Source organism: Rhinoraja longicauda, chromosome 8 (genome assembly GCF_053455715.1).
Source record: "Rhinoraja longicauda isolate Sanriku21f chromosome 8, sRhiLon1.1, whole genome shotgun sequence".
NCBI classification, from domain to species: Eukaryota; Metazoa; Chordata; class Chondrichthyes; order Rajiformes; family Arhynchobatidae; genus Rhinoraja; species Rhinoraja longicauda.
The window spans coordinates 21,718,750-21,732,868 of record NC_135960.1 but is presented as its reverse complement, the minus strand read 5'-3'; the positions used below and the strand labels follow the sequence as shown (position 1 = coordinate 21,732,868).

The following is a 14,119-nucleotide window of genomic DNA, read 5'->3' as shown; positions in this document are numbered from 1 at the left end:
CCTGCCAGAATGTTTGTCCCCCTGCTGTTAAGATGCAACCCGTCCCTTTTGTACAAGTCACCCCTAGCCCAGAAGAGATCCCAGTGGTCCAGAAATCTAAATCCCTGCTCTCTGCACCAGTCCCTCAGCCATAAATTCATACCCTCTATCTCTCTGTTCCTGGCCTCACCAGCACGAGGTACCGGTAGCAGTCCAGAGATAACCACCTTTGACGTCCTACTTCTCAGTGTTTTTCCCAACTCTCTAAACTCCCGCTTTAGCACCTCCTTCCTCTTCCGCCCGACGTCATTCGTGCCCACGTGCACAACGACTTCAGGTTGATCGCCCTCCCTCACTAGGATTTTCTGAAGCCGGTCTGTGATGTGTTGAACCCTGGCACCAGGGAGGCAACAGACCATCCTCAAGTCCCTCCTGCTGCCACAGAATCTTCTGTCCGTCCCTCGGACTATGGAGTCACCGACCACTACGGCTCTTCCAGACTTCGGTCTCTCCCCTGTCGAGTATCCTTGCCAACAGGTCCGCCACACGGACTGGAAACGTCTTCAGCCCCGACAGTTCCCAAGAGGGTATACCTATTTGCAATAGGCACAGCCACTGGGGTCTCCTGTAGTCAACGTCCACTCCCCCCTGAAACAGTCTCCCACCTTCGCTCGACCTGGACCCTGGGCGTGACAGCCTCACAATAGGTCCTGTCGAGGAAACTCTCGCATTCCCGGATGGCCCTGAGGTCATCCAACTGCCTCTCCAACGCCACCACACGTCCCTTCAGGAGCTGCACCTGGACACAGTTCTTGCAGGTGTAGCTCCCAGAAGCTTCAGCGACGTCCCTGTCTTCCCACATCCTGCAGGAAACACACTGCACCAACTTTTCCGCCATCACCTTGTGCCTATAACCAGCTCTGGCTTAAAACAATTGTATCCTCCTCACCTCAGCCTCCTCGCCGAAGGCTCGCAGCCAAAGACTCGCACTTTTCTCACTGGGCTGCACCCGAATAGGGCTGCACCCTTTTGCAAGTATTGTTTATATCACCAATTAAATTGCCTGATTGTCCAATTTACCTGACTTCTCACTTAAACTAGCACTTACTTTTCTGCTCAGCCAACGGGCGTCCTTGCTCTACTCCCGGACTTTTCAAATTGACTACTAGCTTCCTTTTGGCGCTCTTTTTAAACTGCCTGTTTAACTGTAATTAGCACTTACTTTTCTGCTCAGCCAACGGGCGTCCTTGCTCTGCTCCCGGACTTTTCAAATTGACTACTAGCTTCCTTTTGGCGCTCTTTTTAAACTGCCTGTTCAACTGTAATTAGCACTTACTTTTCTGCTCAGCCAACGGGCGTCCTTGCTCTGTATTTCTGTTCATGAAGTCTTCTGCGGACAGTGGTTATTGACAAATCCACACCTGACCCCTGAAGAGTGTTTCTGATCTGTCAGACAGGTGTTTGGGGGTTTTCCTTTATTATAGTGAATTCTTCTGTCATCAGCTGTGGAGGTCTTCCTTAGCCTGCCAGTCCCTTTGCGAATAGTAAGCTCACCTGTGCTCTCTTTCTTCTTAATGATGTTCTAAACAGTTGATTTTGGTTATCCTAAGGTTTGGCTGATGTCTCTAACAGTTTTATTCTTGTTTTTCAGTCTCATAATGGCTTCTATGACTTTCATTGGCACACCTTTGGTCCTCATGTTGATAAACAGCAATAAAAGTTTCCAAAGGTAATGGAAAGACTGGAGGAAAGACGAGGTGCTGAGAACTCTCTTGTACCTGCATTAAGGAGGCATTGAGCAACTACAAACGCCTGTGAAGCCATGTGTCCCAAACATTGTGGTGCCCTGAAATGGGGGACTATGTGTAAACATAGCGGTAATTTATGCGTGGTGAAACCAAAATGTATAAAAATACCCTTTAATAAAATCTGACATTGTGCATTTTAACCACATGCAATGATTTTTTTTTTAAATCACAAATCTCAAATTGTGGAGTACAGAGGCAAATAAATAAATGATGGGTCTTTGTCCCAAACATTGTGGAGGCACTGTAATTACATTTTAGCATTCCACCTTCGTGAAATCCAACCTGTTCAAAACATTCCCAGATTTTTTGACAATGATTACATATAATCAACTCACCAAACCGTGGAATCTTCATGCACGTCCGCCCAGCGCCAAAGAATCCAGCAGGACAGCGGCCACAGACAAAACCAACATACGGTGGCTTCCGATCAAAACACTGAACTCCTGGGAAGCAGGGTTTATTTGCACAAGTAATTATGCGCCATGGACTGTTGGTTAAGCCTAAATAATAAACAGAAAGGCTGGCTCAGAATTAAGAACAGATCATTAAGTGGAAATGCATCAGTAACCAGGCCATAAAACATATAAACATGAAGGGTTTTTTTTTGAACCGCACTTTTATTAGTTACAGCAGCAATGGCTGCCTCACCAAAAGTATGTCTCCTTTCTTCTTTTTTGTTATTTTTAGTATGTGTTAAAAGTATGTTTTAGCTCTCCTTGGTTTGTTTTATGTGGGGGGGGAGAAACTTTTTTCAATCTCTTACCTCGAAGGAGATACGATTTTTTTTTTCCATATCGTATCTCCGTCCCCACTGCGGCTTAACATCATGGAGTTGGTGGCCTTTCCTGGAGACCGACCCGGCGCTCCATGCCGCGGCAGTCCGCGGGTCTTTAACATCGTGGAGCTTGCGATCACTTTGCCGGAGATCGAACCTCCAACCGCGGGGCCTGTAGACTTTAACATCGTGAAGCCCACGGTCTCTGGTTAGAAGAGGCCGATTCGGGATCTCCATGCCGCAGAGAGAGTTTCAACCAACCCAACGCAGGAATTTTGATCACCCGACGGGGGCTTCGACCGCCAGCTGCGGGGGCTTTGATCTCCCCGACTGCGGATGGTTTGACTGCCCCGATCGCGGGAGAACAAAGAGGAAGAAGTTTGAACTTTATTGCCTTCCATCACAGTGAGGAATGTGGAATCCACTGTGGTGGATGTTTATGTTAACTTTTATGTGGTTGTGTGTCTTGTTCCTCTTCACTTAGTATGGCTGTATGGTAACTCAAATTTAACTGGTACATGTGATAATAAACTGACCTCAAAACCTTTGATGAAGAGACCTATTCTCCTCGCATACCAACATCACAATCTTCCATAACAATTTATTAACTAGCATCTGTCAACCAAGGCATCTGGAGGACAGTATTGCCCCATGTAGCAGGTATTATTCTTCGATAAGTGGGAACATCAAACTAGATAAGATATTTATACGCTGAAGACTGTCACCTTCTCTCATCTACTTCAATTCCCTTGCATTTCCTGCTCCACCAATGACCCCAATCAGCAATCTTTCGTGTTCAAATTGACAAACCTAAGTATATGTGCGACACGACAGATTTAACCATCAATCATAAGATCCGCTTCATTAGGTTATCTGCTACTAGCCTTTATTTTTCCAATATGTACTGTTCTGGGATCACACCAAAGGATATAAAATTCAAGGACTCGTGCATTATTTTCCTTAACCACCTATTCAGTATCCTCAACTGCCTTTCCATGACTACAAAGGTATATTCTTTCCCTTCTGCCCCATCATTACCACCTTTATTCCTCCTTCCTCAAGATGCATTCCATTATCTAGCCTGATAAAGGTAACATCTAAACATTAAATCCTTCTAAGGAGCCTCCTTTTATTTAACAAAAAACCTTTACAATTAATTCCTTCCTTGGTGAATGCCTCCCCTTAGTCTTCCAGCTCCATTGATGCACTATTAAATTCCAGATCTGAAAGCTCTTCCCTGTAACTCTCTGACTCTCTCCAATCAATTTGATACTACCCAACATTAAAATTTCCTTTAATAAAAAGCATAGGACAGTACAACATATGAACAGAAATATATCTGTGTCAAATTTAAACTAATCCCTTCAGCTTGCAAATGATCCATACCGCTCTATTCAGTATATATTCATGTGCCCATATTCATATTTATCTAAAAAAAAACTTAAGTGCCACTGTCATACTTGCTTTCACCACCATCCCAGTAACGTGTTCCAGGCACTCACCATGTGCTGTGTGTAAAAAAAAATCTGCCCGTACATCTCATTTAAACTGTACCCTTCTCACCTGAAAGCCATGCCTACTAGTTTTTGATATTTCTGCCCTGGCAGGGAACTCCACATCACAAACTATTGCATGAAAAAACATTTATTTTCATTTTGGTTCCAGTTCTTTTACTAATTATTTTTTCCATTTGTTGTACAAAATCTTACAAATATATTAATAAATCTCTTTGGTATCTTCCTAACATTCTCAACTCCATAAAATAAAAAAACCCTCTAAATTCTGCAAACTCAAAATAATCTAATCTTCATCCTCAATCTTTCTCACAACCACCTGCACAAACTCTTCAATGGTTGCCAATCTTTCAAAGGCATGTTTGTCTAATGAGTAATTTATAAAGATTTCTTTGTTTATGTGTTCAAAGTTTCTATTTATTAAGTCCAATCCCTTTCTTTTCTTGACTTCATTGACCACATATCATGTCGCCTTACTGACTTGTGTATATGAAACTCCAGACTCCCTTACTTTTCCACTCCTCACAAAAATAAAATGACCCTTCATGTTTCTTCTTCCAGCATGCAGCGGTTGACAGCTACCTGCATAAATTGTGCCTGTAACTTTATTAGTCTTATTATGTCTTCCGGCTACACTCTGTCGCCATTCTAAGTTTGGTAAAGCCTGCATGTTTTGTTTCCTTTACTCAGCTTAGTCATTTATGCCCAGAACAAGAGAAGAAATGATGTGAGCATTAATCCATGGTCAGCCTCTCTTTGTAGAAACAAAGAACTGCGGATGCTGGTTAATAAATAAAAGAACACAAAAGTGTGTAGGGTCTGGCAGCACCTCTGGAGAATGTGGACAGGTGATGTTTTAGGTTGAAGTAGGGTCTTGATCTGAAACTTCTCGTCCATTTTCTCCAGAAATGTTGCATGAGCTGCTGAGTTACCCCAGCATTTTATGTCCATCACTCTTCTCTCCTTTCAATTATGTATTCAAGTTGCTACTATCCTTTTACACAAAGGGTTCTATTTTCTACATTACATTGCTTGGTGATGTTCTATCTAAAAGGCTACCTACATTCACAAAGTAGTGCCTTGCACAAGCTGCTCCGTTGCTTCATCAAAGAACTTAAGAATAAAGCAATTCAAATGCAGTAGCTCTGGAAAACCGACAGTTACAGAAGCTGTTTAAAAAATATATAAAACACAGGGTTCAGAATATTAAGATGAAGTTTACAGTTTTCAGAGTTCTCAAAATATGTCAGGTTGAAATAGAGTAGATATTTTTGCTATAAGTAATGCAAGTCATGTGTGGCTCCTTCTGAATGAAGAATGATCATGTAGCTTTAAATAAAATTTGGCCTGGAGCACAGAAATAATGACCAATATAAACTAATGTTCCGGATGGATTCCATTCTTGCATTTATCTAGTAATGGTTGTTGTAAAACATATGAAAGCATGTATGAACCGGAGCTAAGAATTGTCAGTACAGCTGTTTTTCATTACTGTTATTACCAATTTTGCAGCTACACATGTGGAAAAGGGTTGCTTCTTGTTGATTTATCTAACAGAGCTTGGAGAAATAACTGTGGCTTGTAATGAGAATGGCATGTGATCAAAATAGGTTTGATCCTGTCCTCGGGTGCTATCAGCGTGGAGTTTGCACTTTATTCCTGTGACCATGTGGGGTTTCTCCTGGTGCTCTGGTTTTCTCACAAATCCCAAATATGTGCAGGTTAGTAGGTTATTTGGCCTTTGCAAATTGTCCCAAGTATGTAGAGAGTGGTTGAGAAAGTGGGCTAACAGAGAACTAGTGTAAACAGGCACTTGATGGTTGGTGTGGACCTAGTGAGCTGATGGCCCTGTTTTCATGCTGTAACTCCATAGTAAAATATATATTGTTTTTGCTTTGATGAAATTCAAATAACATTGATCAATAACTTGTAATTAAAATCCTTTGAGATTTGTTTGTATTAAAAACGGTATCAAAAATGAAATATAATTCTGATACGAGTTTAGGATGAGTATGACCGAAAATATGAGTTCCAACATAGAGCATAGAACGGTACAGGACAGGAACAGGCCCTCTGGCCCATCATATCTCTATTGAATTTGATGCCAAGACCAACACTTATTTAATTGCACATAACCAATATCCCAAAATTCCCTGCATATTCATATACCTATCCAGAAGTATTTTAAATGGCACTAACACATCTGCTTCAACCACTACAACCCATGGCAGAGCATTTCAGGCAAACACCCCTCTTTGCGTAAAAAAAAAATTGCCCCGCACTTCTCCTTTAAACTTTGCCCCTCTCTTAAGCTAAGCTATGATTTTTATAATCTCCTCCAACCCTACAATGTAATATTATATCTGTGATCTTCCAAGGTTGGCCATCTATGCAACCTGCCTAATCGTTATGCTGAATGCTAGCAGTCCTGTCAACCACATGGGGTCAGAAATGTGAGATTCCCTTCTTGCATCTCTTAATCCTCTAAGAGTGATTAGCTACCAAGGAAATTGATGTCCTCAATGAGCAAGGAGATGCCAGTCTCTGAAATTGTTTGCTGCACTTAATGGACAGGTGGATGTGACCCACGAGTAGCTCACAATTCCAAATGAACAGAGAGATGCTGCACTTTAACAGATCTTACATGAGTAGAGTGATGTTATGCATAACATTAACCCTAAAGGAGCAGAAATATGGCATGTGATTTGGTACCTCCTCTGCAGGAACACTGACATACTTGCCTACCAATTCACACAAATCTTTACCGTGATCACAGGTCTGTTCAGATTGCTCAGGGGGTTTACTGCAGGGGGAAGAGTGAAGGCACCAATACCAGACCCTGTGATCTGAATTTCTCAGCCAGATTAACTTTGTATCTGGAAGTTGAAACAACAGTGGAGAGGTCATAGTAGCAATAGATCATTGTTCCTTTTTCTATCCAATTCTCTGAAAGGTCATCTGGTGTTGAGGTTCAGGACATCGATGTGCCTACACAATATCACCCATTTATTTTCCACCTAGGCCACTTGGGCAGATTGCACATCCTTGTCCCATAGTATGTCATCTCAGACATCTCCTTCCACTGACCAGGGACAACAGTTGGAGGCTGATTCATTGACTTCTCAAAGGTTATCTAGGATATCTGTGCAGATTCAAAGGAGTGGAGAAATCTTCCAGGAGCCAGGTTGAAGCCATAGAGCACACTAGGAGCATCAGGGGCCAACTTGCAAACTTGTCAAACTGGAAAGGCATCAGGATGTAAAAGGTTGGAGACAGAATTATGCAATGAATTTGGATTTGCATGTTATTTTTGTTGTTATATAATGACCTATCCACAAGCACTGTACAAAGGTACACTCATTTTAAACATCGCTGTGTTGGGGTAAAGTGACACTGGTATTGCTGCAGCGCCTTCTGCATCTGACCTAGGAAGATTGCTAATGTCACGCTTGTCTGGTTAATGCAGTTGAGCATAACGCTGATTGCCGCTAAACACTGAGTAATGCTTTGCCCTTGGAAACCATAGCCTCTCTGCAGTGCATTACATGATTGCAAATTAATAAGACTGACATGGTAGCTTCCATGTTATTCTGGCAATAAGTTGAATAGTAGCTCACAGATCATATTCTCCATTTGTTCCGCTCTTCCACCTTTGAGGAAAGGTCTCTGAAGAGATGCAGAAATTTGAGAGAGGATGCACAATCTGATTAAAACTTTGCTACATGTTGCCATACTTAGAGCCTCTCTTTATGTGGATGATTGAAAGTGACAGAAATAGCTGAGAGAGAATTTGTGAAAAGTGATTGCTTGTGCAGGGAAGCATGATAATACAAAAAGCACATCCAATTGTTTCAATCTGAGTGAAGCACTGGACTTTTACCACAGCACTTTTACCACAAGTTTATCAGTCACACCTCATTGAATAATTTGAAATGGACGACTGGCACGATGGTCTAAAATGAAGCTAGCGTTTCATGGGGGAGTACTCATTTCTGAAAGATTGTGAACCTTATTGGGTTGAAATGTTAGCCCTATAACAGCATGTTATTATCTGAAGTTTTCAGCTCCCAAGGCTCTGGTGCTGACTGAGGTCATGCAGCTGTATAAAGTAGTTTACGATATCAAACAAATTTTAGACCTGCAGAATGTAGTTGACATCATAATTTGTTAAACTGGATTTGAGGTATACAAGCTATGAAGAGATTTCATACAAATCCAGGTAAATCATAGGATTGGGCAAACATTCATCAAAGTATTATAAGCAGTACTGGTAGCCATACATTGGAGGATCTGAAAGGTTATAATCTATCCCATCATCTTTCCTGGCTGATTTCCGATGAATAATATTGTAGTTAATGATCGAAGTGTGGAGATAACAAATTAGTTTGCTTTCGAAGGGAGGGAGTAGATTAATATCCAAGCAGGCAATCTAGGCTTAGTTTGCTTTCGAGGGAGGGAGTAGATTATTATCCAAGCAGGCAATCTAGGCTTGGTGATAAAGCAGCAGATATTCAGCTGGGGCATTCTTCTGAGTGCTTTGCTCTTCCACATTTTGTCTGGTTGCTTTTCTATTTACTCCTTTGGCTTCAGGGTTTGGCTTAAAGGTCTCAGGTTTTACATCTCCTTAATGCTCTTTCTTTAGCACCGACTACTCGGGTGGCACAGTGGCGCAAGGTCGGCTGGACCAATGCCCCAGTCCAGAATTATCACCGATTTTATCCCTGCAGTCTATCTTTTGGGGCAGCACAGTGGTGCAGCGGTAGCGTTACTACCTTACAGTGCCAGAGACCCAAGTTTGATCGTGATTATGGGTGCTGCCTACACGGAGTTTGTCTATTCTCCCTGTGACCACATGGGTTTTCTCCGGGTGCTTCGGTTTCCTCCCACACGCTAAAGACGTACAGGTTTATAGGTTAATTGGCTTGGTAAAATTGTAAATTGTCTCTCGTGTGTATAGGATAGTGCTAATGTATGGGGTGATTGCTGGTTGATGCAGACCTGGTGGGCCGAAGGGTCTGAACCATGTTGTATCTCTAATGTCTAAATTGCCGTTGTTGGTTGGCCAGCAACACACCATGATGAAATTTGCCATGAAATCAAGGTGTATGAAGTTAATGTTAGTAAATGCAGTGACTTTGTGATCTCCCTGTACAATTGTGTAGGGCAGATTGAGAGACATGACAGAGAACTGCAGTCATTTGGGAAAGAAGTTGAGACTCAAAATGATCTTAACCTCCTTGGAGAGACTCTAGACGTACTAGAAACATAGAACATTGAAAATAGGTGCAGGAGTAGGCCATTCGGCCCTTCGAGCCTGCACTGCCATTCAATATGATCATGGCTGATCATCCAGCTCAGTAACCTGTACCTGCCTTCTCTCCATACCCCCTGATCCCTTTAGCCATGAGGGCCACATCTAACTCCCTCTTAAATAGTCTTCAGTCTTCCTGCAGTATACTGCAGTCTTCCTGCAGTATTCCACATACCTCTGCGACAATGGTCATGTGATGTTTGGTGGACTGTGTGGGATGGAAGGACCCGTTGCTCCTCCCGTGCAGCAGGTGGCACTGCACAGGACAAAGGGAGGTTTTTTGTACATAGTTATCTTGGCTATTTTATTTGTCTTGCTGCCAGCATTGAGTTAATGTAATAAAGACCTCTGTTGTACCTTGAAGACTTGCAAAGCTTCATACAGACATAGAACAAGAACACAAAAGTGGTGTCAGGAACGGGAGACTTCGGATTGTGTCCAAAAGACCCAGATAAGAGCCTATTTTGATATATATTTTTTAAACATGTCTGCAATTTGATCGTTTTGATCCCGAGCGAGAAAGGTGGTCATCGTATTTAACGCGTGCTGAGTTTTATTTTGAAAGTATGGCAATTACGACTGACCTGAGGAAGAAGGCTCTCTTGTGTTCATCAATGTCTCCAGAAATGTTTGCACTACTTCAAAATTTACTTACAGAAGTAACTGAAGTTTCATATGCTGAAACCACAACGGCTTTGCAGCTGCATTACGAAGAAAGTCAAAATTTCCTCGCAGCTCGCCTCGATTTCTACCGGATGGTGCAACAGGAAGGGCAATCTATCACCGAATTTCTTGCCGAACTTCGCACCAAGGCAAAGGCATGTAATTTTAAAGCTCAATGCTGCGAAAAGGTCATGGGCTGCAGGCACGCATTCATCCAGCAGGTGATTCTCAAGGAATCAGACGCCTCATTGAAGAATGTGCTGCAGTGTGCTAAGATGGCCGAGCTGCTAAGTAAAGAACTGCACAAATGGCTGGCGATACAGCATCAAAGCTCCCTCAAGAGGTGCATACAGTTCGTCAGACTTGTCCGCAACGCCAGAAACCATTTGATCGACCCAGAGCAAATCCGGAGAAGAAGGGGCAGTTTCAGAAGAGCCGTTCCCCTGAGGGGGGAGGATCGAAACCCTGCTACCAGTGCAGCTCGACTGCTCATCATCACCGTGAGTGCTCGTATATCGAGTCCGTTTGTTACGCCTGTAACCAAAAAGGTCATCTGCAGGCAGTGTGTCAATCCTTAGGAAAGTGGAGAAAGGGCAAGAAAGCACAAAATACAGTTGACCAGATCGCAGAGACCATTTCTATTGAAGTGCTCGGTGTGTTCACGATCACCGAAAAGCCGAGGTTTTCGCTGCGGGTCTCGAACGTCAATCTACAGTTCCAGGTGGACACTGGTGCGGCTGTGTCGCTAGTGGGTCAGGACATCTGGGAGTGGATCAGATCGCCAAAACTGAAACTGGCCAACATCCGCCTTTTCGGATACGGACGACAAACCATTGCCACAAAAGGCAAATGCACTGTCACCGTTTCCTGTGATGGTATGATACAGATGTTGCCGCTAATTGTCGTTGGCAAAGAAGGTACATCCCTGTGCGCCATCGACTGGACCCGTGGTTTCAAGCTTGGCATGAACGCCTTGATCTACGAAGGATCAACCATGGCATTGCCATCTAACACGGACTGCAACGTGGTCAGCAAGTGGGAGAACAACCTGCAGAAGGTTCTTGACCAGTTTCCGGCCGTTTTCGCACCTGGACTTGGGCATTACACTAAGATGAAAGCACGGCTCATACTCAAAGACGATGCCGTCCCTAAGTTCTTCAAACCAAGACCAGTTCCGTTCAGTCGGATGGACGCCGTCGACAAGGAACTCTGCCGCCTTGAAGAAATAGGAATTATCACCCATGTCGACCATTCAGAATGGGCCACACCCATAGTTGTCGTTCAGAAACCTTGCAGCAAGGTGCGCATCTGTGGCGACTACAAAGTGACTGTAAACCCTCAATTGCACATTGTTCAACACCCCATACCAAGATTGGACAAGATGTTCGTCAAGCTGTAAGGAGGACAGTACTTCTCCAAATTGGACATGACCGATGCGTATCTCCAAGTGGAACTGGACGACGAGACAAAAACCTGCTCGTGATCAACACGCACAAGGGACTGTTCAAATACAACCGACTGTCATTTGGACCAGCACCCTAATGTATGCTCTGGCTTAATTATAAAAGGACCAGTAAGATATGATTCAAAAGTTTGTTATGATCAGCGTAGGCTCAAGTCAAGTTTGTGCTCAGAGCTAGGAATTAATGGGCAAATTTTAACCTAAGTGGCTATGGGAAAGTGAGTTGCCAGTCCATTGCTGATTACATTCATGACCACAATTGACACATCAATCAAAGTATGTGGGGATGAAGCGGACAATTAGGAAATCAGTGATTCTTTATTGAATGGTAGAGCAGGTAAAATGACTGTAATGATCTAATTCTGCTCCTGTTACCCTTCTTCTGATGATGTGGAAACTGTCTGATTGAAATCAACAGGACTAAAAGGAGAGACTCTCCTCTACCAGGAAAGCAAATAATTAAAATTCACTTCACTGATAAGAAATGCATTACATTCACCATCATTATAATGAAATTCCGATGAATTGGATCAATGCTAACTCGGACACCAATGTTCAGATGGGACTTTAAAACCGGTAAACCACTCTACATGCCTAGATTTCTGTGGCAGAACTTTGAAGAATAATAGTACTTGGGAGAATTCTAATCACATAGGTTGTGATGGGTGAAATGCAGCCACTGATACTATACACTATTTTTTGCATTCCTAGAAATGTATAAACACCTGGCCATACTCTGGCTGTAAACATGGATTAATCACTGAGAACTTTTGTTCTTGTGCTCCACTCAATACTAGAGAGTTTCAATAATGAATCTTCATCTTTAGAACAAGTCTGATTAGAAATGAAGTACCCTCCACACTTTGCTGATTGATCTGAAGATTAAAAAAACTTGCCTCATGGCAATTAAAATCTAATTTGATGCGGTATGCAAAGTTGCCTTAAAAAGTGCAGCAACCTGCTCATAGTAAGATAATCACATCAACCATTACACAGTGAATTTCTCCTCCTGATCAGAAGAGTTTGAATTGAAGTCTAACTACAGGGATCTATGAATAATATCAAGGCTGATATTTCTGTTCAGGACATACAGAGTTCATTATATTTTAGAGGCACAATTTTTTTCGGGTGAGATGTTAAAACAAACTTTACCCACGATATCTTTCAATTTGTGCTGCCAGAAATGTATTTTTCTTTCCTATTTACTTTTAAATATGTCCATTCGTTTGTCATGCTTTCAATGTTACAACAGTGAATAGATCTCACATGGTCATAATGTGCAGGATATGAATGAGAGTCATTAAAAAAAATTAGTTTTAATAAAACAATGAAATTAGAATCAATCCACCAGGGATTAATTTCCTCTTTCCAGAAATTATGTCTTTTATAGTCTCTAACCAGCAGTATAACTCTAGAATGAGATGGATTTCTCTCTTGGTATCCATTTCTCTCTTGGTAGATATTGAACCTAGAATATCTGACTGCTAATTCACAAGCATAGTTTGAAGACTTTTATTTGCACTTCTGTCCTGCTTGTGATGTGTGTGATTAGATCACTTTTATGTCACATTTTTTTCAGTAATCAAGAGTTGAACAGATTTTATACCACATGGAAGGAGATGTAAATTACTCATTCTAATGAATTCCCCTAATACCTCATTATATAGGGAGAACAAAATAGTCTCTGCCCCATTCTAACAAAGCCTACAAAAATATTGTTTTAATTTAATCAGGTCTCCCTCCCCCTACTTAATTTCTGGCTTTAATATTGCAAATGAGAAAGGCATAAACTTGTATGTTAAATCTTTGAAACAATTTACTTTCATATGACACTACAATGATATAAGGTATCTCAGTGTATAACAGAAGGAAACAAAGTAAAATAGGCAGCATTAAACATTAAACATTAAAAAAAATGAACAGCATTAAAGAAGCAAATTTCATGCCACTGCTTCAGAATTAAAAATGATTGAAGGCCTGGTTTAGAAGATGGAAATCTGATTATTTTTTTCAAAAGCTGGAATAAGAGAACAGCTAAAGAAGATGGATATTTATTATTTGACGATTTATTGAAATGTGGGGTGATCCTATTGAAACATTTGAGTTCTTAAGGGGATGTTCTTATGATGTTGAGATTTTCCACTTGTGGAAGAGGCTTCGCACATATGACTAATTGAGTGAGAGAGATACAGTATGAAAACAGGTCCTTCAGCCCATTGAGTTTGTATCAACCATCAAACGCTAATTCACCCTAATCCTAATCTTCCCATATTCACATAAACTTCCCAGATTATACCACTCACTTATACATTCAGTGTAATTTTCAGTGGTCAATAAGCACTGAAAGGATGTGGGAGGTAATGGAGCACCCGAGTAAAACCCTCAGTCGCAGTGAAATGCCCATAGAACCTTGAACCCACATGTCGGGCAACATGAGACAGCAGCTCTACAGTCTACGGCACTGTACCAACTTTAATAAATGGGATCATCCAAGATGAATGTAGAACTTTATATAGTTTAGCTTCCTAAGTGAGAATCGGGCCACTAGACCAAAGAGCCTGTGTGCTCTTATCTATAAAATACGGGATAGAATTACCAAATAAAGGG

At 41.9% G+C, this 14,119-nt stretch overlaps 1 protein-coding gene across 1 annotated transcript in view; it reads right to left on the bottom strand.

Annotated features, from left to right (window-relative positions):
• LOC144595763 (von Willebrand factor D and EGF domain-containing protein) overlaps nucleotides 1-14,119 on the bottom strand; it is a 178,922-nt gene that overhangs the window by 36,281 nt on the left and 128,522 nt on the right. Inside the window, exon 20 of the mRNA XM_078403383.1 lies at nucleotides 2,123-2,287. Coding sequence (XP_078259509.1) covers nucleotides 2,123-2,287 — 165 coding nt within the window. The remainder of the gene's footprint in view (nucleotides 1-2,122; nucleotides 2,288-14,119) is intronic.